At 43.4% G+C, this 21,919-nt stretch overlaps 3 protein-coding genes across 3 annotated transcripts; 1 reads left to right on the top strand and 2 right to left on the bottom strand.

The window, feature by feature from the left end:
* Positions 1–236: 236 nt before the first annotated feature.
* Positions 237–6,439, bottom strand: hemk1 (HemK methyltransferase family member 1). The gene is made up of 8 exons (XM_036534249.1): positions 6,342–6,439; positions 5,655–5,783; positions 5,457–5,521; positions 5,265–5,314; positions 4,660–4,765; positions 2,890–2,985; positions 1,412–1,525; positions 237–670 (listed from the first exon to the last, which is right to left on the bottom strand). Exons 1-8 carry the CDS (start codon positions 6,432–6,434, stop codon positions 637–639), a joined length of 687 nt encoding a protein of 228 aa, XP_036390142.1. The 5' UTR covers positions 6,435–6,439; the 3' UTR covers positions 237–636.
* An 806-nt stretch (positions 6,440–7,245) lies between these two features.
* Positions 7,246–10,159, bottom strand: LOC118780305 (MTRF1L release factor glutamine methyltransferase-like). Its single transcript, XM_036532737.1, has 4 exons — positions 10,086–10,159; positions 9,735–9,827; positions 7,511–7,687; positions 7,246–7,353 (listed from the first exon to the last, which is right to left on the bottom strand). The coding sequence occupies exons 1-4, from the start codon at positions 10,116–10,118 to the stop codon at positions 7,246–7,248; spliced, it is 411 nt and encodes a 136-aa protein (XP_036388630.1). The 5' UTR covers positions 10,119–10,159.
* A 1,750-nt stretch (positions 10,160–11,909) lies between these two features.
* rhoab (ras homolog gene family, member Ab) lies at positions 11,910–17,543 on the top strand. The gene is made up of 5 exons (XM_036532902.1): positions 11,910–11,987; positions 15,360–15,517; positions 15,699–15,819; positions 15,959–16,089; positions 16,810–17,543. Exons 2-5 carry the CDS (start codon positions 15,362–15,364, stop codon positions 16,981–16,983), a joined length of 582 nt encoding a protein of 193 aa, XP_036388795.1. The 5' UTR covers positions 11,910–11,987; positions 15,360–15,361; the 3' UTR covers positions 16,984–17,543.
* Positions 17,544–21,919: the final 4,376 nt, after the last annotated feature.

Below are 21,919 nucleotides of genomic sequence, written 5' to 3'. Positions count from 1 at the left end.
CACACATTTCCCAATAGGCTAACGAACTATAAATAAATATCAAACACAGGAACCAACGATATTCCCACTGAATATAGCAGGACCGGACGGTATCGAGACCACAGAGCAAAGCAACATGTATTCCTCGTGTGGAATCTGGAGGCAGGGGGACAGACAGACAGCTTCGGGGACAGAATAACAGGCAGAGGGGCAGAGGGTGTAGGGGGCATGGGGAGGGAGTGTGGAAGTGGGGAGGGAGTGTGGAGGTGGGGAGGGTGGGGGGAGGGGGCGGTGTAGGCTGGCAGGCAGCCAGTGAAATTCAACTCCCTCTCCCAGGCAAGGGTGGAGAGGTGGGCCTTCCCTGAGGGAGGAGCTGGCAGTCTGTCTCTGGGTCACTTCTTTGGCTTCACAGTCCACGTATCCTCAGGATACATACAGATTACGCTCCCCGGGCACAAAGTATGAGGCTCTGGGCACCTTCAGCTGGTGTTAGACGGAGCGTTGGGAACAGCCATCTTGGATCGGTCCCTGTTGGGCAGACAGCTGGAACTGCATCAGTGATCAGCACCCAGCACTCTTTCTATGATCATTCTGATGTTCTCCTGTCTTTTACTAGACAAAAACGGCCTCTTCCTCTGTCTCTTCTGTGTTCAGGTCTCAGCTTTTCTTCTGCAGAACACAGAAACGTGGCCTGAGGCAGAGAACAGATTATTACTGGATCAGCCACACAATACAGAACTGCAGAAGAACCTATATGGCACATATATATTATTTCCTGTTTCTATGGGAACCTGTGAACATCACATTCTGTTGCTATGGGAAGCTCTATGAAGTGTATAGGTACAGGTAAACTATATTTGGTTCCATTAATATTCACTGTTGAGACACCAACCCACCTCATCGCAATAAAAAAGTTTTGTCCCCAACCCTCTCAGTACTAAAGAATGTGCTAACCACAGTATAATTCCCTTCTAATGAATACCAAAATATATGAGGTGGACAAACTCTTGCATTAAGTGTGAGCTTGAGGTGAGCTGCAGGACTGCTCTGGCAAAGAATTTGAAGAAACACTCATGTCTACATTACTGCCCTGTCAGTGGTGTCATGGTAGCTCTGCAATACTGTCCCCTCAGCGCTGCCAGAATGTGTATGGAGTTACTGACTTGTCAGCGATGTCCCAGTGACTCTTACAGTTATGCATGTCTCCAGCACTGACCTTTTGATGATGTCTCAATTGCTGTGCAGTACTGACCCGCTAGTGATGTCATAATAGCTGTGCAGTACTGACCCGCTGGTGATGTCATAATAGCTGTGCAATACTGACCTGCTGGTGATTTCATAATAGCTGTGCAGTACTGACCTGCTGGTGATGTCATAATAGCAGTGCAGTACTGACCTGCTGGTGATGTCATAATAGCTGTGCAGTACTGACCTGCTGGTGATGTCATAATGTGTCTGAAGGTACTGTAGTCCTGCTATCCTCTGCTCTACTACGCGCTGCTGGATAAGTTCAGGGTGGCGAGGGTCTACCTCCAGATACACACGGCTGTTTAAAGGGAGAGAAAGGTGGGAAAAATTTTACCTTACTGAGCTATGAATAATATTATATAAAACACTGCTACCAGTGAAGTGAAGCACTTGCATTGATGGGCAGTTAGTAAGACAAAATATAGGAATACAAAAATTGTTCATACAAAAATTGTTGATGGTCAAAAATTTTGACAAACATTTCAATGACTTCCTGAAGGAAACAAGCACACCATCAACACAACTTTTTTCTATCACACGTTTATTTTTTGTTAAATTAACTGCCAAATGGTCCCAAACTTTGACACATCTTCAGCAAGTGTGTGTCAAAATCAATGCCAATAAATCTACCTGGTTTGAGATTAATTCAGAATGACAGAGACAGACTCTTACTTTGTGGTCATATGTTGTTAATTTACTGCCACTCTCACAAGATCCAAAGGTCCCAGCAGATATCTGGGATCAGCTGCCAGCTGCCTGCATCTGAGCAGAAGTGACAGCGTTACGTGTGGATGCACTCTGATGAATTAGCATGAGTTCCACTGAGCACTCCATCCACTGAACCCTGCCTGCTGGCTTCACTGACTGTAACATCCTGCCACCTGTATCTGGGCAACCCCATTGTTTCAGCATGATGTGCAGTTATTTATAAAGACAGAATTACACCCCATCAACGGTTCTGAAATCAGAGACCAGAGGAATAATAGCAATGACCCATTTATGACACAGCTGATCAAAAGCTAAGTGAGTGAGCTGGAGAGAAAAGCTGGACAGTGGAAGGTAAAGGCACTGGATTGGATCTGCTTCCTTATGTTTGTGAGCTCCAGTTATTGTATGTGGAGTCATCTGACTATTACCGTGAAGATGTGTGTCTGCTGTCTCAATGCAGTCACCATGGCAACACGTGCCAATTGTGTATCCCTAGTGCAATTTCAGGAAAACTGGTGTGCAGAACAACCGTACAAACACAGTACAGCAACCGCCAGATTTATGCTGGTGACGCTGGCCTGCTCCCAAGAACATGTTCTCAGCTTCCATGAAAATGCCGGGATTGAATTCAGAGGCTATTTCCATGAAGTGACTCTGCCTGCTGCTGGGAAAGCCTCTTAGCTGGATTAATGCAAGATCCCTATGCTATAAATACACACACACACACACAAATAGATACACACACACACACACACACACACACACACACTCAAACACACAGATAGAGACACACACACACACGCACGCACACACACTCACACTCAAACACACACAGATAGAGACACACACACACACACACACATATATACACACAGTCTCCCTACTTGCTCTCTCTCTCTCTCTCTCTCTCTCTCTCTCTCTCTCTCTCTCTCTTATACAGAACTCAGGTCTTACCCCCTGTCTGTTAGGAGGTGTGGAGCCAGATCCAGTATCTGCTGGATCACCTGCATCCCATCTGCTCCCCCGTCCAAAGCAGCAGGGTCCTCAAACCTGAGGAGGGAGGGAAGAAAGGGGGGGAGCAAAACAAGGGGAGTAATGAGAAATGGGGCATGGGCAGTAGAGGACGGGGGAGTAGAGACAGAGGGGGGGACGGTGTTGGGAGGGTGGTGGTTGAGGGTGGGAGAGGAGAGGGGGGAAGAGGCGGGAGCGGGATGGTTGGGGGTGGGAGAGGATCAGGGACAGAGCACTCCGAGAGTTAAGAGCTAAGATTACTCATGTGACAAACACATCAGAATGCCTCTATGATGAAATCTGTCTGAAGTGTCTGAACAAACGATGCTGTAAAATGTAACTGCATGACAGTATGGGTACACGCAGATCTGATCTTTTACGGCTGTGTCCACCAATTGGGGGAACAAAAAAAACAGCAGGCTTTGTTCCAGATTACAATTTAAACGTAAAACACGAGCACAGCTTGTACATTCCTTATTCAGCACTGCAACTTCAGTACCAAGCAAAGAGGTCCTTTCACATGATGTCATCTGATTGTTAAAAAGACAAGATTGGTAATTGCTTTTAAGCAATTAATGATACTGGTAATTAGTAATAATTCAAACTGTACTACAGCAAACCAGCTTTCAGTTTTCCTCCCTTCTATCAATTCCATTTAATCGTAAAGTACATTAATCGTTAGGTACGAAGGTGGAACCTCAGGACTTCCATGCTTAGAGTGGGACTCTGTGTCTATGAAAATCTGATGCTAACTGGTTGCCAGCTGTGATTGCAAACCATTTTAGTTCGACCATTTCTATTCTGTGAAGTAATAACCATCACATATGAAATATACTGCCTTTTACCGTATTTGTTTGTCATGTGAACCAGTAATTCTAAATGAAAACACAGATAATAAGCATATGAAAAGCATTAAACCCGCTGAGAAGCTATGACTACTGCCTGGGCTAAAACGTCTGTATTATGGCTATGGTATTATGGCATCGGAATGTCTGCATTGCTGGGTTCATGAGTAACAGCTCTGTTATTATTGTATTCCCTGCGGTAGAAAACAAGAACCTTCTGGGGGAAAATTAAATAAACCACGTGTAAATCAAAACAATCTGACAGAATTCCTCGCTCCATGAGGATTTAGAAAATGTGCACTGTCAAAAGCCCGTAATGCAACACCGCCTCCTCCTGGTCACAGAAAAAAAATGAAATACACCTGAAAAGCAGGATTTTGTCCTTGAGGTGTTTGCATCACTGGTTTCCATGGGATCCTTTCTTTTAACAAAGGACAGTCTAAGCAATGATTGTTTCTAAGATTGTTCCTAGTCTCCCTTGTTTCAAGTGTTTCTGCCCTGAGCTTCTGTGACCTTTAATAAACAGTGTGTGTGTTTGCATTGAAAGGATAAGGTCAGCTTGATGACTGCTTGTCAGCTCAATGAATTCTGAGCTCAATAAATTTTAACAGCTCAGAGATCACTGTTGAAACACTCAACCACTTAAATTAAAAAAAAAAGATCTGCAATATGCTAAGCGCACAGAAAGACAGCGTTTGTGTGATGTGGTTCAGCATGCTCACGAAACCTGACAAGTGCAGGTACTGACCTGCTAGCCACGTAAGGTGCCTCTCACTTTTTAACAGATTAAATTGAAACTATCAGACTATGAACTGAGAGCTGCATGTGTATTAGAGAAACCAAACGTCCCCAGCCCTGCCTCTCTCACCTGAGGATCTCAGGCTCCAGGGATGCCATGTCCTGGGAGAACAGGTAAGGAGGGTTACTGACCAGGGCATCCACAGGACCACACTCCCTCAGGACCACCTCTGCGTCTGCAGCACAGAGAGGACCGTCACAGACATGGCTCTTAGCCTTACAGCCTGCTGCAACCATAGCCCACAGCAAAACTGCTCCTTGCTCAGCGTGACCTCAAGAATTACAGGTCTCTAAAGACATGTTGCCATGCCCTACAAACCCTTACTAACATGGTGCCCAGCTGTACAACCCTTTACCAACATGGCCTTCAGAGTTACAGTTCCCTAAGGACATGGCACCACACCCTACAACCCCTTACTAACATGGCACCCAACTGTACAACCCCTTACCAATATGGCTACCTGTCAGAAAGCCACCCCCCCCCAGCACACTGGGCACAACTTAAAAGTACAGAATACTGCAGTACTGAACCTTGACAGCAATGCAACTGACGCTAAAAGACATTTAGTGTAAAAAAAAAAAAAAAAAAAATTTTTTTTTTTTTTTTTTTTTTTACAATTTACAATTTCTTCACCTCTCCCATTTTCCTATTTCCTCCCTGTACCTTGTCCTTACCTCCAGTCACATCCAGATGGTGAAGCTCTAATCTGTCTTGAAGCCCCAGCCTGCAACAGAGCACACATTGCTGGTTAAAAACATGCTGCTATCGCCACAATGTACACCAGCAAACATATGCAGATCCCTATGACAAACTCTATGACGAATGTGTATGGTGTAGATGTGGTCTTACGGTCACTGGGAGGTTACCTGTGAGCGTTTTCTCGGGTCAGACACACCGCTTCCTGACTTTTGTCCACGGCAACCGCTCTGAGCTGAGACAGAGGATTCATTTACATGATGATCAATCACTGTGGTTACCATCATTACTGATTACACATTAAATATGGAGAGGAGGGGGCCATAACAGGGATATGGACTCAGTACACTTGCACTCCTGCTGCTCACCTGGGGGAGGCTATGGAGCAGACTGAGGGAGATAGCCCCAGAGCCACAGCCCACTTCCAGGCATTGCATGCTGGTCACACTGCTAGCCTGCTTCACCTGGAGGTCTGCTAGCACTAGGCTCACCAGCTCCTGCACGTGCGCACGCGCACACACACACACACACACACACAGACACACACACACACACACGAAAAGGACAACAGCCTCCTTATACAATACACAGAACTCTACAATATATATAAATGTCTGTAGAAATATAGAATTTCTACAGACATTTATGCTCATTCAAATGTTTATTATGCCACAGCACCACCTAGTGGATTTTGGTATTAAATCACAATGGTTGCCAGACACTGCATTCCAGATGCGACCTCAGCGGCCATAACACTGTGCCATTATTTTTTAATTTACTTTCACACAGCACTTGAAGTTAGCATATTTACAGAGGACTTTCCCATCTGTAAAAATAAGGTACATCATTCAGATTGGAGATGGGAAATCAGACAGAACCACTCTAGTCCTCAAAACTCAACACGCACTACATTCCAGCCACTCCTGTTTGTTGGTCTGTGTGTATGAGAGAATAGTTCACATATCTATATAACCATAAGACTATAGAGGTGTGTGTAAATGTTTGGGTCTAAAGCGCTTTAAGAAAGTCAGTTATAGCTGTATTCTCATCCTCACCTCTGTCTCTGGGCGTGGTATGAAGACAGGGGGCCTCAGCTTCAGTGTCAGATCTCTGAAGTCCCACTCCTCAATCACATACTGCACTGGCATCCTGAACATGCAAGACACTGCATGTTACACAGACTGAACACACAACACATCACACTACACAGCCTGAACACACAACACATGCTAAATAGCCTGAACACACAACACATCACACTACACAGCCTGAACACACAACACATCACACTACACAGACTGAACACACAACACATCACGCTACACAGCCTGAACACACTACGCATCATGCTACACAGCCTGAACACACTACACATCAAAATACACAGACTGAACACACAACACATCACGCTACACAGCCTGAACACCTCACGCTACACAGCCTGAACACACTACACATCACACTACACAGCCTGAACACACTACACATCATGTTACACAGACTGAACACGCAACACATCATGCTACACAGCCTGAACACGCAACACATCATGCTACACAGCCTGAACACACTACACATCATGCTACACAGCCTGAACACGCAACACATCATGCTACACAGACTGAACACATAACACATCACACTACACAGCCTGAACACACAACACATCACACTACACAGCCTGAACACACTACACATCATGCTACACAGCCTGAACACACTACACATCACGCTACACAGCCTGAACACACTACACATCATGCTACACAACCTAAACACACAACATGCTGCATGTTACACAGACAGAACATGCAACACACTGTACGGTCTGAAAACACATGACATGACTGGTTCATCTGAAGAGCCACACACTGCTCAGTTTCAATCTTCCACAATCTACATGCCTTGAACGATAAGCATAATGTACTTGACACTTCCTGCACCAAACGTGTAACATATTCACTCAACAGCGTGCCTGGAAAGACGCCTGGAACAGAGCTCCCAGACTCGTTGTGTCTGTTTGTCTGTCAGCACCTCTGTCAGTGCGTCTGGATTCAGGTTCGCCATCTAACACAACAGAGAGGAAACAGAAAGATAAATTCATTATCAGAAAGCACCAGGGAGCAGAGGAGAGATCAAGGAGCAAGCAGAGAAACAGCAGAAAGAGTCAGGGGGTGGGAGGGCTATGATGCACCCAGTCAGAGCCCTGGGGCATCGTACTTACAGTTTTGGCTCCCAGAACGTGTGCTATGATGTACTGGCTGGAGGGGCCAGGCTCAGAGACCCCATACCGCTGAAACTGCCTTTCCCAGTGGGCCACAGCCTGCAGAACACTCAGCCTGCTGACTGGGGGCGGGTCCAGACCCAAAGAGGCCCCACCCCCTGACATAGCACACAGACCCTACAGAGACAATGAGAGAGCAGCGTGAGGGACAATCAACCCCCCTTTACATCCCATCTCTGGCTTTACTACAACACACCCTCTTTAATAAGTCTGTGTGGTATAGGAAAGCATAATGTTAGCAATAGACATGATAAAGTTTTTCATAAAAAGGCAAGCAGGGGAGCATTTACAAGTCTTACAAGACTGTGAATTATATGCTTTTGTCCTCTGACCAAAGCTGTTTCTACACTGGTCCTGTTGGGACTTACAAGCAGAATTTGACACCATTCATTACCAAATTTGTATAAATTATGCAAAAATGTAGTTGGCTTACGTGCATAACACACCTGGTTTAAAAAAGAAAAAAAGTTACATTCCATTTTAGTCACCGGTGTCCGCTGCACTCCCCATCACCATCCCAGGTCTCACTGATATCAACCAGCAACATCACTAGGAGGCGCTAATGCTGCAGTTAACCGAGGAATCCCTAGACAACTAAAGCCTATCCTACCCCACTAGGAAGAAGCCAATCGTGTCCCCCACTGACTGCATAATTGCATGCTGACATAACCCAGATTTGCATAGACTCAAACCAGCCACAGGGCTCAGTCTGAGGCAGCCAAAGCCACTCTTGAGCATGGATATGACAATTTACCTGTCTCAGGTGAACATTGAATGTTCCCTTGTGGTTCAGTCTACACATGATCTATCAAATAGTTTTCTGTTAGCGCACACTAAATATGATGTCCAATAAAATACTCTTACGCTGTGGTAGGATGTCATAGTTTGTCCGAAATATAGACTTAGTATTTCTTCTCCTCTGACAGAGGTGATAGGTCTTGTTGGAATATGAAACCTTAACTCTCTAGAACCTCACATTAAAAACATGTAGAGAGTCTTCTTCCTCATCTTAGAAACCTTTCCAACACAAAGCTAATACACTACGCATTCCTCAAAGATCTCTTTGTCTCTTCATGATTAAATTATTGATATTCCTTACTGGCAGTCTACAAATGTTTTGTCACAACCCTTATTAGTCCAAAGTGTTGCCACAAGGACGCTGACTAAAACCAAAAGCAGATTCCACATCAGCTCTGCTAACCTTTTATCACTTGTTCCTCATACCACCGAGAAGGCTTCAAATTCTGCTCCTTACATAATGGACCCGCTCCATTACACTGCAGTAATCTTACTGTTGCGTATAATTCTGCTGGACCCTCATGGTAAGTTGGCTACCTGTTCAACCCCAGAATTTAAACACCTCGGATCTAGATGGAGGGCGTTCAGTTAGGACATCTCTCTGATCACATACTAGCATAGTGTAAACACATTCCATACTGCCACCTGTTACTCCAGGTTCCCTACTGGCAAAGGATTTTCTTTTCTATACAGCACCTTACACAGAGAAATTTGGTTGTTAGGTAACATTCCACTGGATGACTATTTCATGATTCTGACCATCTATGAGTATGTCAGTGCTGATTAATCTGAGGGTAAATCAAAGATGAATTAGAGATGGTGCCTATCAATCCATAATTGACACATACACATGATATCTAACCTATAAATGTTCTAAAAGTATTATAATGCTTTTTCCAAATTCATCCACAGCTTGTTCGCCCCTTATGTCTCCTGCCAGATGCAAATAATGGTAGGTATATTTTGCCAATTGGCAAAATACTTGCTCCAAATCAGTGCATTTTAATTATGTTGTTTTCCTACGTTACATTTCCCCGGTTTAAGCATACAGACGTCTAGCTTCCAAGACACACAAACTGTCGTGATGTACATTTATACTTAAGCTAAACACCATCAGGAAGCAAAGATATTTATTTTTTTATCGGAAATAAAATTGACATTGTCGACATGATGCGATGCAGACACACAGAGACAGATTTCCATCATGTGAAGAGCTGCCATACACTGTTAATCACTGACACATATGTACCAATCAGACTTCGCTAAAGAGCAAAACATTATGATTGGCCACATCAGGCAAACACACCCACACTCCTGTCATTAATAGGGACTCATTTTATGTCTCATCTCATTTAACTCTCCATACCTGTCGTCTTATGAGTCCAAGGTGGAACCTCACTGTGCGTCCGACACGGTTCAGTCTGATTAAGGCTTCCATTAGCTCAGGTGACTCTAAAACCTGAATCAGACAATACAGGCAAACAGAAAGCTAACTTATATGTAAGGTTTCTTCTACTGTCATACAATGAATCTAGAACAACATATGTGTTATCATGTGGTTACTATACGTTTCATTACAGTACAAAGAATCTGAGGGATAGCGGGTCAAAGAAGTACCCACCAAATTAGCTAGTTGGTTACTCAACTGACTAGCTAGGCAGCCTTCATGATACAGTTCGCCAGCTAGCGAGCTTGTCAGCTTTACTTTTGCACCTACCAGTGATCCGCAATTAGATCTGTAGTCGTTCATATGTAGGCTACATACTATTTATTGAAACAACTATGACTGAATGCACACATGACTGAATGAATTTCCGGGTTTCTCCTCGGAAATAACCTTCAAGTGACCCGGAAGTAGTCATAGCCAGGCGAGAAGAAACGAAGGAAATGGCACATATTTTCTCCTATATACAAAGTCAGTCCTATGAATGGGGTGCTTGCATCTTATAGTTATTAAATGTGCAGCTGCCTTTTGATATACGATGGATATCTTAGCTAACGTTAATGTTACAATTCGGCAACCGTTTATTCACAACGTGAAATGACTCAAGACCACAGAAGTTTAATCTTATTTTGTATACCAAACCATAACTTACAAAGTTTATTAACCAATCAAAGGTTGTGTGTTGTATTAAAACCATGGAGTTTTCTGCGTTTTGTTTATCATGTAGAAAACCAATGGACAAGAAACTATGCTTATCTTTATGGTTTTGCTTTAACATGCAAAATGACTTTTTAGGCCGTAACCATTACCAATAAATATCCACGTTTGCCGGATCTTAAGAGCTAGTTATTCTGTTTGAAGGATAATGGGCTGTCAATATGAACGTGAGCTTGGGTAATATTGCGTATACTATGAAGATATTAATTTAGACAAAATAAAATTTCACAGATTTTGACAGATTCTGAAACCCGTTTGGAGATGACTACTTTCTTTCTTCTGTCATTCATGATACTTTATCAAAGCCCTTTTAATTGAAAATAACATTCAAACGTATATACAGGCCAAGCTTTTGATCTTAACCAAGTCTTTTATTCTTCCAAAACGATTCTGAGATGAAATTTTACTGAAGTACAGTACTGCGTTTTAAACGGTAGAGTATTGCCATGTTCAGACAGCCCACAAGATGCAGATCATATAGTGCTGTGTGGGCAGATCAAGCTGACACGTAGAAACTGATTGGGCGTACTTTTTCCAGGCTAGTTTATATAAACCCACATTGTACATACAGTGAATGATACATGCATACAATATGCCAGGCTTTGTACCGGAATCTATTTTTGTCAATGTTGTAACACAAACCAATTATCATGATCAGTTCTTAAACAAATCGTAATTTTACAACATTAAGGTCGTAAAAACACATTTCAGTATATCAGTGCATATCTGTGTAAGGTGTGGTTTAAACACAAGTGCATGTATACTCAACAAATTATCAATTAATTAGGACTGTCTGTACCTGGTCATCATTAAATTCATAGCATCTTCCTTACATGTTAACATTAATGCATCACTAAAGCAATTAAAACACAATCTTGGACCTACTTTCATTTAATTATGGAGAAAAAAAATGTATCAACAGAGGGGTGCTGTATAAACAGTTGATCCGTTACCAGCTGTTACATTTTAGAATATTAATTTGCGTTCCTTCGGTTCAGCTTTTAAAAACTGGCATTTTGCCAAATTTAGCTCGAGTTTTAACGTAGCAGAGTGGAGGTGCAAAAATAAACGTTCTTTATTCATTGATATGTCTGAGCTCTCTTCAGTCACTCTACAACATAATTTGTACTATATCGTGACAAAAATATTCTGTGATACAAAGTGAATATTTAAATGCACTGTTACTACAATATATTGTAAAGTTTTCCTATAAATAAAAAATATATAAAATTATGTATGAATAGTCATGCAAATGGTGTTTTTCAAATGAAACGCCCGAGCTTAATAATGACTCCTTTCTCTGCAAGACTGGATCCACCCTGCAGCGTGCCCGCGCAGGCGTGGCCCACTCTCGTCCTCGTCATTTCTTCCTCGTGCCACAGTTTGCGCGCACTCGCGTGGCCGTTTATTGTATGAGAGGGCGAACCGAAACCAACGGAAAAGCCACGTAAACTGCAGGTAAGACTTTCTTCGCAGAGATAGCTCACACTAAAGGCAGAGTGCCCTTTTCCTTCTGAATGAAATGTGGAAATATATCTGCTACTGCTTGACCACCTTCTTCGGCAGTTAGCTGGCTTGTTTTCGTGGACGACGGCTAGCTAGCTAGCTACTTTTGTCTTTTCTCGCCGGCGAGGTCGCTGCTGCTTCCGCTAAGCTATATAAGGTTTACCGTACAACTTTGCTAGCTACTTAGCGTGCTAGCTAAAATCGGCCAGTCAGTTAGCTTGTTGTTGTTTAATTAGCCATTTACACCCAAATAAAATTTAGCCACACAGCTAACTAGAGTGGTGAATTTATGGCCATTCCTTACACATGTCGATACAATTCAGTTTGTCGATAGTTAGCCAGACAGGCTAAGGTTAACTAAGTTATTTGAGGATAAACTTTTATTTTCCTCAAATGTTGGTCTCACATGAAACTTGACTAAAATAGAGGCGGAAGTAACCTTAACTGTAGGTATAGTGTTGTGAACACTGTAGTGTTAGTTAGTTACACAACTAACCAGATTTGAATAATTTTGACTACTGGAATCTTATTTAGCTACCTAACGTTAGCAAACAAGCTAAGCTAACGCTAGCCACTGAAATGCTAACGATGCCGACGATGAAAACTTTCCGGCCAGTAGCTAGCTAATGTTCGTGTAGGAAGTTAGCTTGCCAGCTAAATTACCGTCATTAAAGTAGCAAACCAACAGATGTGAAAGGCAGTGTACTAGCTAACGTTAGGTCCGAAGGTTTTTATGCCAATATGATGTCGACAACATTCTCCGGAACAACAGTTTATATGAAGTGCGGCTGTTGAGCTGCCTTATAACCGAGCTGGTTAACAAACTGGTCACTGCGTGATATACACATTTAATTAACTTCTTAGAAAGCGAGCTGTGAGCGTCCGAACAAAGGTGTCCATCAGTAGCTGTAAGTACTGCCATCTGTTGCTGCTTGACGCCATCTTTGCTTGAGAGTTGAGTTCGAGACCCTCCCAATCCATAGATGCACCATAGTCACTCACGGAAAAATTCCTTTGCATTCTTATACGCAGGAGACCCATCCAATGAATTGATGTGCTGTAATCATTCCTACAAAATTAAATTGCAATCTTATACGCAGGAGACCCATCCAAAGCATAGATGTGCCATAATCACACACTATAATATTCCTTTGTATTCTTATACGCAGTGGCTGGCAGTGCGTACACCGGTCTCTCTAAAATGTTTACAGATTAACTTCCTCGTTGTTCCCCCGCGTTTCGCCTCATTCCACGCATTGCATGCGTTAACTACCCGGTTCCCTCGGTACTTCTTTAAGTTAATGGGAGCCACGTAGGTTATTGTAAGTCAGATTTCACAACTCAGTGCTAAGTTAGGTATAGGAAGGGTACAGCCTCGCTATATTGAGTATGGCCCATTGCTGTGTATTGGGGACAGGGCGCTTGTCTTCACACCCAGTTCCAATCTGGTTAGCACCACATTGTACACAAGTTTAGGGAACAAACCGTCGTCAATTACATCAACATCGCTACGCTAGGAAAACTGTGCAACGTGTTAGCTTCTCATTTTTTCCAGTGTGGCTGTAATGGTGGATAGCCAGTGGATGTATTGGAATTTGCCGGCAAAAATGACTGTTGATATCATACTCCCCCGAGGACAAACGTTTCAGTGTAATTATTGAAATTACTGATCACTGTAATAATAACAAACCCGAGTTGGCAGCTAGCTATATTATTATTCTATTCTAGTCTATTTAGGTAGAATATGGTTACTGTCAGTGGTTTTAATTGGGCCCACTCTTTTGGCTAGCTGACTGACTGAGAGGAGGTGGCAAGGGCTTTTTTTTATCAGTGCCACTTAGGTTAATTGATGTTTATGATATGTGGATTGGCTGATGTGCTGGACTCAATGAATAGAATGGCTTATCCCGACTTTGTCAAAGGTGTGCAGTGTACGTGCTTGATCAAAAAACAACGCTGAAGTAAAGATATGGTCCCTGTGGAAATGGTACTACTCTGTTTGAAAATGCTACCTAGGTAGCCAGTTAGTTTGTGGCATTTTTTTCCTTATCATAGTCACCATGTCATGTAAAATTAACGGTAAAGGCTGTTCAGAAATGCCGTCTTTCTGAACTCTGAATGGATGAGCAATAGACATTGCATTGCAATGGATTTGGTAAGGAATCGGCGTCATGTCCTGTACAAGTACACCGTATATAAATTTGGTTTTGTATCTGAACTCTAGAGCCAAGAACTGTGAATGAGCAAGGGCACAGCAAACCAGCGCTCTCATTAGTTCTGGGTGTTGGGTGGAAGGAGGCTGTTGTCCTCTTTACTTAAGAGACGGTGTGCGGAGGTTAGGGCAGGAGTTCCAGAGTTGAGGGCTAAGCTTGGGAAACATGAAAATCACATATCATGCATTAAGCAGAGCCTCTGAGCATCACGTTTTTTACTATTCTATATGCAATATATATTACATGGGCAGCAGTGTAGTATAGTGGTGAGGAGGAGGACTCGTAACCAAAAGCCAACCAAACCAAAAGTTTGATTTCCTGCTGGGGCACTACTGTTGTACCCTTGTGGTAGGTACTTATCCGACAATTGCCTCAGTAAATATCCAGCTGTGTAAAAGTATAAAATTGTAACCCATGTAAGTCTCTCTGGATAAGAGCATCTGCTAAATGACAACGTAATGTAATATACCCTTTACTGTAATACATTATATTATACGCAGTGTTACTGATATGCAGAGATGACAAGGTGGGCTACTGCTATTTTGAGGTCCTAAATGCAGAACATTTAGGTAACAGGAATACGTTTAAATGGGTTTCCTTCCTATCTACCTTTATTCGTAGACAATATACAAAAATGCCTGTGAATTGGTAGTCTCCCAAAAATGATGGGCTAGGGCATTCAGAATAATGTGCAAAAACACAGCTTTTGATTGCATTCAGGAATCAGTGTGAAGTGTCTTTCCCTCCATTAATTCTGTCCTGCCATCAAAATTCAGGTGGCCATTTGATGGACATGGCAGTTTTGCATTTCCAGTGGTCTTTTGAATAGCATTGTGTAGAATTTCAGTGTCTCTATAATATCTAAATAAGTAAAACCTATTTAGATATTACCAAAACTACTCAAAATATCTTCACCAATAATATCATTAATGCTAAATTGTTTAGAATGTAGTTACCGTGAAGCCGAATGTAAATGTATTACACAGAAATGTAAGGTTTTTTTTTTTGCTTCTGTGTTATGTTCATCTTTACAGCCAGCCTGCTTGAGGCAGGTGTGTGCATTTGTGTTGTAATAGTGTGTGTTTCTGATGACGGTGCTGTTGTTGCACAGGCATGGCTGCGATCAGGAAGAAGCTGGTGATTGTTGGGGATGGTGCATGTGGCAAGACCTGCCTGCTGATAGTCTTCAGTAAAGACCAGTTCCCCGAGGTCTACGTACCCACTGTCTTTGAGAACTATGTAGCTGACATTGAGGTCGATGGCAAACAGGTACTGTATACACACCCAGATGTGTGTGTGTCTGTCTGTCTTTGTGTGTTGACCTTTGGGGTGTATTGTGGTTGGTTGATTATGGATGCGTCCTGGTTGACAGTAACCAAGCTTTAAAGTGACGACTATGGACAGCAGCAAGTGCCTGCAGGTGCTTTAGGCGACGTGTGCTCTGTGGCAGGTGGAGCTGGCGCTGTGGGACACGGCGGGTCAGGAAGATTACGACAGGCTCCGCCCCCTCTCCTACCCAGACACTGACGTCATCCTCATGTGCTTCTCCGTCGACAGCCCAGACAGCTTAGGTGAGCCTGTGAGCAGGGAAGATCTGCTGCTCTCCCCTGTCCATTGCCCCCCTCTGCTCCGTCTGACCCTTTACTGCTTGTGTCCTACGTGACGTGCCTTGTCTGACCCACTCCACCCCCCCCCCCCCCCACTGTGCAGAGAACATTCCAGAGAAGTGGACGCCTGAGGTCAAGCACTTCTGCCCTAATGTTCCCATCATCCTCGTGGGCAACAAGAAGGATTTGCGTAATGACGAGCACACGCGACGTGAGCTCGCCAAAATGAAGCAGGTAAGCGCCAGCGCTTGAGCAGCCAGTGTCTGTATCACAACACAAGGCCTGCGTTTCCCTGCTCTATCAGACTGCTCATCCCAACCCATCTATCTCAATTCCCGTTTCTCTGTTACTCTCTAAATGTTGACATGTGTACAGCTGTGAGTTAATAATGTGATTTGCGTAATGGGATACAGCGTTAACAGTGAAATGAAGGGAATAACTGCAGTCTGTTCATGTTGACGATTTATGTTAGCGGGTCGTGTGTTTTACTGCTGATTAAATCAACTCTCGGTCACTGAAATATCGTGTTTTATAGAAAGTGGACTTTGTGGAATGCCCTTGAATAGAATGTCCCTTTTGAGTCTCTCATGACAGATGAGTGGGTGCGAGCTGAATGGCTCCCTTTCTGTGGTTCCTTATAAACCTTTGAAAAACTTATCTGCTTCAAGTCCAGGGAAACATGCAGTGCTGATGTAGCTGTGACAACTTTCCCTGTTTTCTGAAATGTGTATACTGGTTTTACATGCTGTACAGTGATGCAGTATGATCCTCAGTATGCACAGAGGCTGACGATCCAAAGCACAGTAATGTGTAATTGTGTAATAGTACAGTCTGATATGTGTAAGTCAAGTTTTATGATAAACAGGCAGGGAAGATTGAAAAAATAAAGATAATTGTGATAACTGAATAAATGAATGAACTAGAATAAAACACAACTGTCCCCCTCTCCTGCAGGAGCCAGTGAAGCCGGAGGAGGGGCGGGACATGGCGAACCGCATCAGCGCTTTCGGTTACATGGAGTGCTCGGCCAAGACGAAGGACGGCGTGAGAGAGGTGTTTGAGATGGCCACCAGGGCGGCGCTGCAGGCCAGGAGGGGCAAGAAGAACAGCAAATGCCTCCTCTTGTAGAGCGGACTGGAGGACTGTGGCCCGAGGGAGCAGGGCCTGGCGTCCTGTGGGTAGGAGGGAGACAGGAGACCCAACGTGTAAACCCCAGCGGGCCTCCCCATGCACGGACTGACTGCTGGAGATCATCTTTTTTCTTCTTCTTTTTTTTTTTTTTATTCCAATTTTTTTTAAATCATGAAGACATTTTGGTATTTAAAACTCAAAGCAAAATGGACACCAAGGACATTTTTTGTACGTAACCCTGTGAGTGAATTCTCACCTCGGCCAGCTTGCCTCCCGTCTGCTGTCATGTGACCCACCAAGTCATTTGAAAGGGGGCGTGTCTTCTGAACCACGGCTCCACCCCCTCAGCCCTGCCCACTTGTGATTGGGAGTTTTGAACACAGTGGATTTCTTAACTGCTTGTCTCTGTATAAATCTTTTTTTATTAAGGAATTTTGGAAAAATAAAGGGGTTTAAGCAAAATTGACAGGAAAACATGCTGTATACAAATGTGTGTGTATATAAGCCTTGCATATATCCTTATATACACACGGGTGTTAACTGGAAACTGTAAAAAAAAAAAAAAAAAGCTAGTCTTGGTAACTTTGTGTAATAAATACGTTTATATGACAAGCGTGCCCAGTTTGAGTGCAACAGGAGATTACGGGAAGATGTCTGGGGTCAGATGAAGGCCAGTCTGGCAGTGTGGGGTAGAGCTGTATGTGTGATGATAGATTTACATTTAGATCTCTGTCCCACAACCCTAAAAAATGCTGGCACTTTGAAACACATTCTTTATGGAGGCTGTTGTTACAAAGCATCTAGCTGAAATATTTCCCAAAGGTGTCAGTGGGTGGTGGGCCTAACTCTTATCCTGCACCCTGAGTTTTATATTCCAGTTTAGAACGTGCAGGGAACTCCCCAGTGTGACTATCGGTAGCGTGTCCCCCTGAACAGGATGGTGTGAATGCTTATGAAGGCACTAGTTTCTGTACTGGGTGGGACACTAACTTCATGGCCCAGCATTTGTGTGCAATAAAAATGTTATTACTTTCAACAGGGTAAGCCCTTTTAACAGCACAGTATGCTAGCTACCTAGTATTGATGGAACTAAGCATTGCCTAGCTGGTAACACCAAGTAGCCAGTAATGTTAGTTCCACATTCCATTAATACTGCTATCTTACATGAACTGTCACTGCTAGTTAATTGGAGTATATTTTTGTGCAGTTGACTATTAGCTGCTCTCACAATATGTAAGACAAAAATTTTGATCTGTGCATCTGCAGGTAAGCCACTTTTCCCTATTGAACAGAATTTAAGGACATAAGATGTGACCAGCTTTATCAATGTGTGTTTGTGTAAGTGGCATCACTGTGTGTGATGTCAGGTAAAATCTTGAGTACTGAGAATGCCAGCAGGCAGTGTGTCCAGCGCAGTACTGATCTTCTGGGAAGCAACTTTTCAGAATTGAAAATCACATAAATAACCTGAAAATAACTGAAATTATAAAACATAGTTGATAAAGTACCATAGGTATATTGGATAGCAAAGAGAGAGTACCAGTGCATGCTTAAATTTTTGAAGCATTCCTATGCTGGTATGTGTGGTTCAAAACATTCTAGGAATGTTTTGGGAACCTGCAAGATGAAAAGTGAAGTTAAAGCCAAACTGGAACTTCAGAGACATGCCCTGCCTCTTACGAGAATGTTGCCTGTTAGCCAGGTAGTCCGCATCGAGTGTGATCTGGATGTGCGGAATGGAATTTTGGTAACGTCTCAGTCCACTTTTGAAAGTTAATTTACTTCCTGTATACACTACAAGTTTTAATCAGACTTGTGCCATCTCTGATTTGCAAGACCACCGGTTGTGGACAGCAGTAGATGTGAGAAATGACAAATCCCTCTCTTATCAGAGACGGCTTTTGCCGCATTATCAGATGTGGACTGAGCTGTTCCTACAGATTCAAGCACATTTTGAGCATGACTTGATCTCTAATTACTGGCTACAAACAATGATTTTGCGTGATCCTTTGACATAATCCTTAGTAAATTATGTTCTCATCCTCACCTTTTCTTTAGCTGCAGCATTGACAACGTCCTGTGAGTTTTTTCACAGAAGCAGACTAACAGTACAACCAAAGAAAATATATATATTTTTAAATCCAGTATAAATTGATATAATCCACCCATTTAAGTCTTCAGAAATCATACACACCATTTTTGGGTGTGTGTGTGTGTGTTCACAGACCACATAGGCTGCTTGTGAAGAGAATCTCCCCAGCTGAGAATCTCTGTCAGGAATGAGACTTTTAGAAGTGGTCTTTTAACTGCAAGCAACAAGAACAGGCACATTGGGCAGCTCAGATTCCAATCAAAATGGATGCATGTAACACCTCTCAGCCCAGCAGGATGGAACAGGCCTGACCAGCATGGTAACCCGATACCCTGGTGATGTCACCAATGACAAGGCAAGGAACAGACAGGAAGGAAGTCTAAAAAATGAGTTGGTAGGTCCTATAAAGAGAGGTTGTGAGGGAGTCATGTAATTCATAAATTTATGAAAAAGTCTGTTGGGAAGATACCTTACCCTATCCAGTAGGTAAGTAGGAACATGGCAGTAGCTAGATTGTAATTTTAATTTCTAATCTAATTTTGTAATTAGCTGGGTATTTGCTGTGGGCACAACAGGTTAAGAAGAGTTGTGAAGGTTAGCAAAGGAGATTGTATTTGAGAAGTACTTGGTTGGGGGGGGGGGGGGGTAATTGGGTGATGGGTGGGTGTTCATTCTTGTTGCCAGTACCAAAGGCAGCCTTGACATAAAGAATACTTTGGCGTGGAGATAAACATAAATTAGGAAAGATAAAGAACCCACATTCAAAAGCGTCAGGATTATCAGGTCTGAGTGTGAGCGCATTAGGCACGGTCTCAATGCGTGAGACCTGAGGTGTCCAGAATTTGCATCTTTATCAAGCTGGGATGCACAGCATGAGAGAGACACCACTGTACACCAAGAAGAGAGAGGGAGAGGAGCTGAGGGTGGAGGGACTGGACCAGGAGCAGTGAGTATGCATAGCCTTAGAGAGGATCTGCTCAGATTCTCAGAGAAACACTACTGCCAGGGGAAGCCAGGAGCTCCAGCAGGCAGGGCCAGCCTAACTGCCTCACACACACCCAGCCCACCCCACGCCCTGTCCACACCCAGCACACAGTGACCTTACAGAGCACACAGATCCTGAAACAGCCATTCTCATTCACTCCAAAACCTGAAACAACAAAGGCCTTTTTCCGGAAGACAGGTGGCAAAAGATTTGGTGCCCAACAGCAGAGGACTGAAGCAGGTGCCAAAACACTGGGGACAACAAGGGAATCAATGACCCCCACATGCAAGGGACCATCGTGCCAACTCAGCAAGGAGAGAGTAGCAGAGGAGGCTACATGTTAGCTTCCTATAGCGCTGTGAGCACCACTCTACTGCCCACAGCAGGCATCTCACAGCACACCAAGAAAATCAACAGTGACATGACCTCATGCTTAGTGTTCAGCTGGACCACAACCCCACCCTGACACACAGTCACCCATACATCCACATGCATCTGCGTTAGGAAGGTGTCTGGACCTCTGCTAAAAAACCTGAGGGACGCCACCCTTGGCAGAGGCCACGACAGCCACATCCTAAAACAACAGGAGACCCACCCAAGAAAGCCAGTCTCCAGAGCAGCGACTGGAGTAAGACAGACTGAGTAAAAGAGAGAGTGAAAGGAGTTAGTTAAAAGGAAATTTCTCCCTGAAACTACCAAGTATTTTCTCAGAGTTAATTCGCTGAATAGTTTACCAGAATTCATTGTGTAAGCAGAAACCCATAGAGTGTTGAAGGCCAGGATTTACACAGTCCCAGATACACACTAGAATACAGGCAAAACGACAAGCCTGGCTGGGATGAATGGCCTGGTTTCACCATGGAAAATTTGTGTTTTATGATTTAAAATTATGCTTTCACCCCAAATTGTGACACACAATCAATTTTAAATCTTTATAATAATGACACAGGAGTTGTTGAAAGAGTTACAGTGATAGCAGCAATAGAAAAAGAGTTTTCAGATCTTAAGAACATACTTCTGTGAGTTTTTCGCTTTTTCATAAATATGCTGTCCACCTCTTCATATCCATATTCATTCCATTCTGTTTCATTCCTTAGACTCCCGTATCGAATCAGCTGTTATTCTCAAACAGTGTCAATTCATAGCCCAATAAAATCATTTTGAACTCCAGAACAAACTGCTACTGTTTAAGTAATGGTGACAACAGCTCACACGTGTTGTTTGTTTTAGAAACAAAATGTCTGGCACAGACTTTATATTGGTCTACATTTTGGTTTTACAGCACTGATGATGCCTCCACCCACAATCCACCAACCCACCACTCCCTTCTTCTCCCCTCCAACGTACCCTAATTAGCTAAACCACAATCTTCCTGTTGGCTGTGTGGATTTTGCCACCCATAGCAGCCAGCAGAGGGCAGTGTGCACTCACCTGTTCCTTTACATTGTGTTGTGTACTACTTCATCTTGCCTCATCTTTTCAGCCAATTAATGAATATAACGGCAGCCATTATTTCATTCATAGTTCATCTCCATGGCTGACTATAGGGGGAGATGTGTAGGGGCTCAGAGTGGGAAGACGCAAAATGGTGAGCTGCGATTGTTCAAAAAGCACTTCACTGTAAAAGCTGCCACACACAATCTGAAGGTATGGGGGGGGGGGGGGGTCAAACAGAGTGGGGGCGCAGCAGAGAGAGATTGGGGGTGACATGAAAAGCTTTCAGCAGCTGTGTCTGATGGTGTGTTCACTTTTCTTTGAACATTTTTTTTCTGTAGAAGAGGGAGTTGTCTTGTTCTTGTGCTTCTGTAGCTGGCATTAGCTCTTTGAGAGGGAGAGAGAGAGAGGGAGGGAGAGAG

This window comes from Megalops cyprinoides, chromosome 7 (genome assembly GCF_013368585.1).
Source record: "Megalops cyprinoides isolate fMegCyp1 chromosome 7, fMegCyp1.pri, whole genome shotgun sequence".
NCBI lineage: Eukaryota > Metazoa > Chordata > Actinopteri > Elopiformes > Megalopidae > Megalops > Megalops cyprinoides.
This window is presented reverse-complemented; position numbering and strand designations above follow the sequence as displayed.

Bases quoted from the DNA above. Each gene is read 5' to 3' on its own strand.
- hemk1 (XM_036534249.1), bottom strand. From the start codon at position 6,434: ATGCCAGTGCAGTATGTGATTGAGGAGTGGGACTTCAGAGATCTGACA. The intron at 5,315-5,456 runs GTAACCTCCCAG...GCTCTGTTGCAG, and splicing joins ACCCGAGAAAACGCTCACAG to GCTGGGGCTTCAAGACAGAT. The intron at 2,986-4,659 runs GTGAGAGAGGCA...CTCCCTCCTCAG, and splicing joins CTGGAGCCTGAGATCCTCAG to GTTTGAGGACCCTGCTGCTT.
- LOC118780305 (XM_036532737.1), bottom strand. From the start codon at position 10,118: ATGAACGACTACAGATCTAATTGCGGATCACTG. The intron at 9,828-10,085 runs GTAGGTGCAAAA...TGTCTGATTCAG, and splicing joins GATCTAATTGCGGATCACTG to GTTTTAGAGTCACCTGAGCT. The intron at 7,354-7,510 runs GTAAGTACGATG...CTGTTGTGTTAG, and splicing joins ACGTTCTGGGAGCCAAAACT to ATGGCGAACCTGAATCCAGA.
- rhoab (XM_036532902.1), top strand. From the start codon at position 15,362: ATGGCTGCGATCAGGAAGAAGCTGGTGATTGTTGGGGATGGTGCATGT. The intron at 15,820-15,958 runs GTGAGCCTGTGA...CCCACTGTGCAG, and splicing joins CGACAGCCCAGACAGCTTAG to AGAACATTCCAGAGAAGTGG. The intron at 16,090-16,809 runs GTAAGCGCCAGC...CCTCTCCTGCAG, and splicing joins AGCTCGCCAAAATGAAGCAG to GAGCCAGTGAAGCCGGAGGA.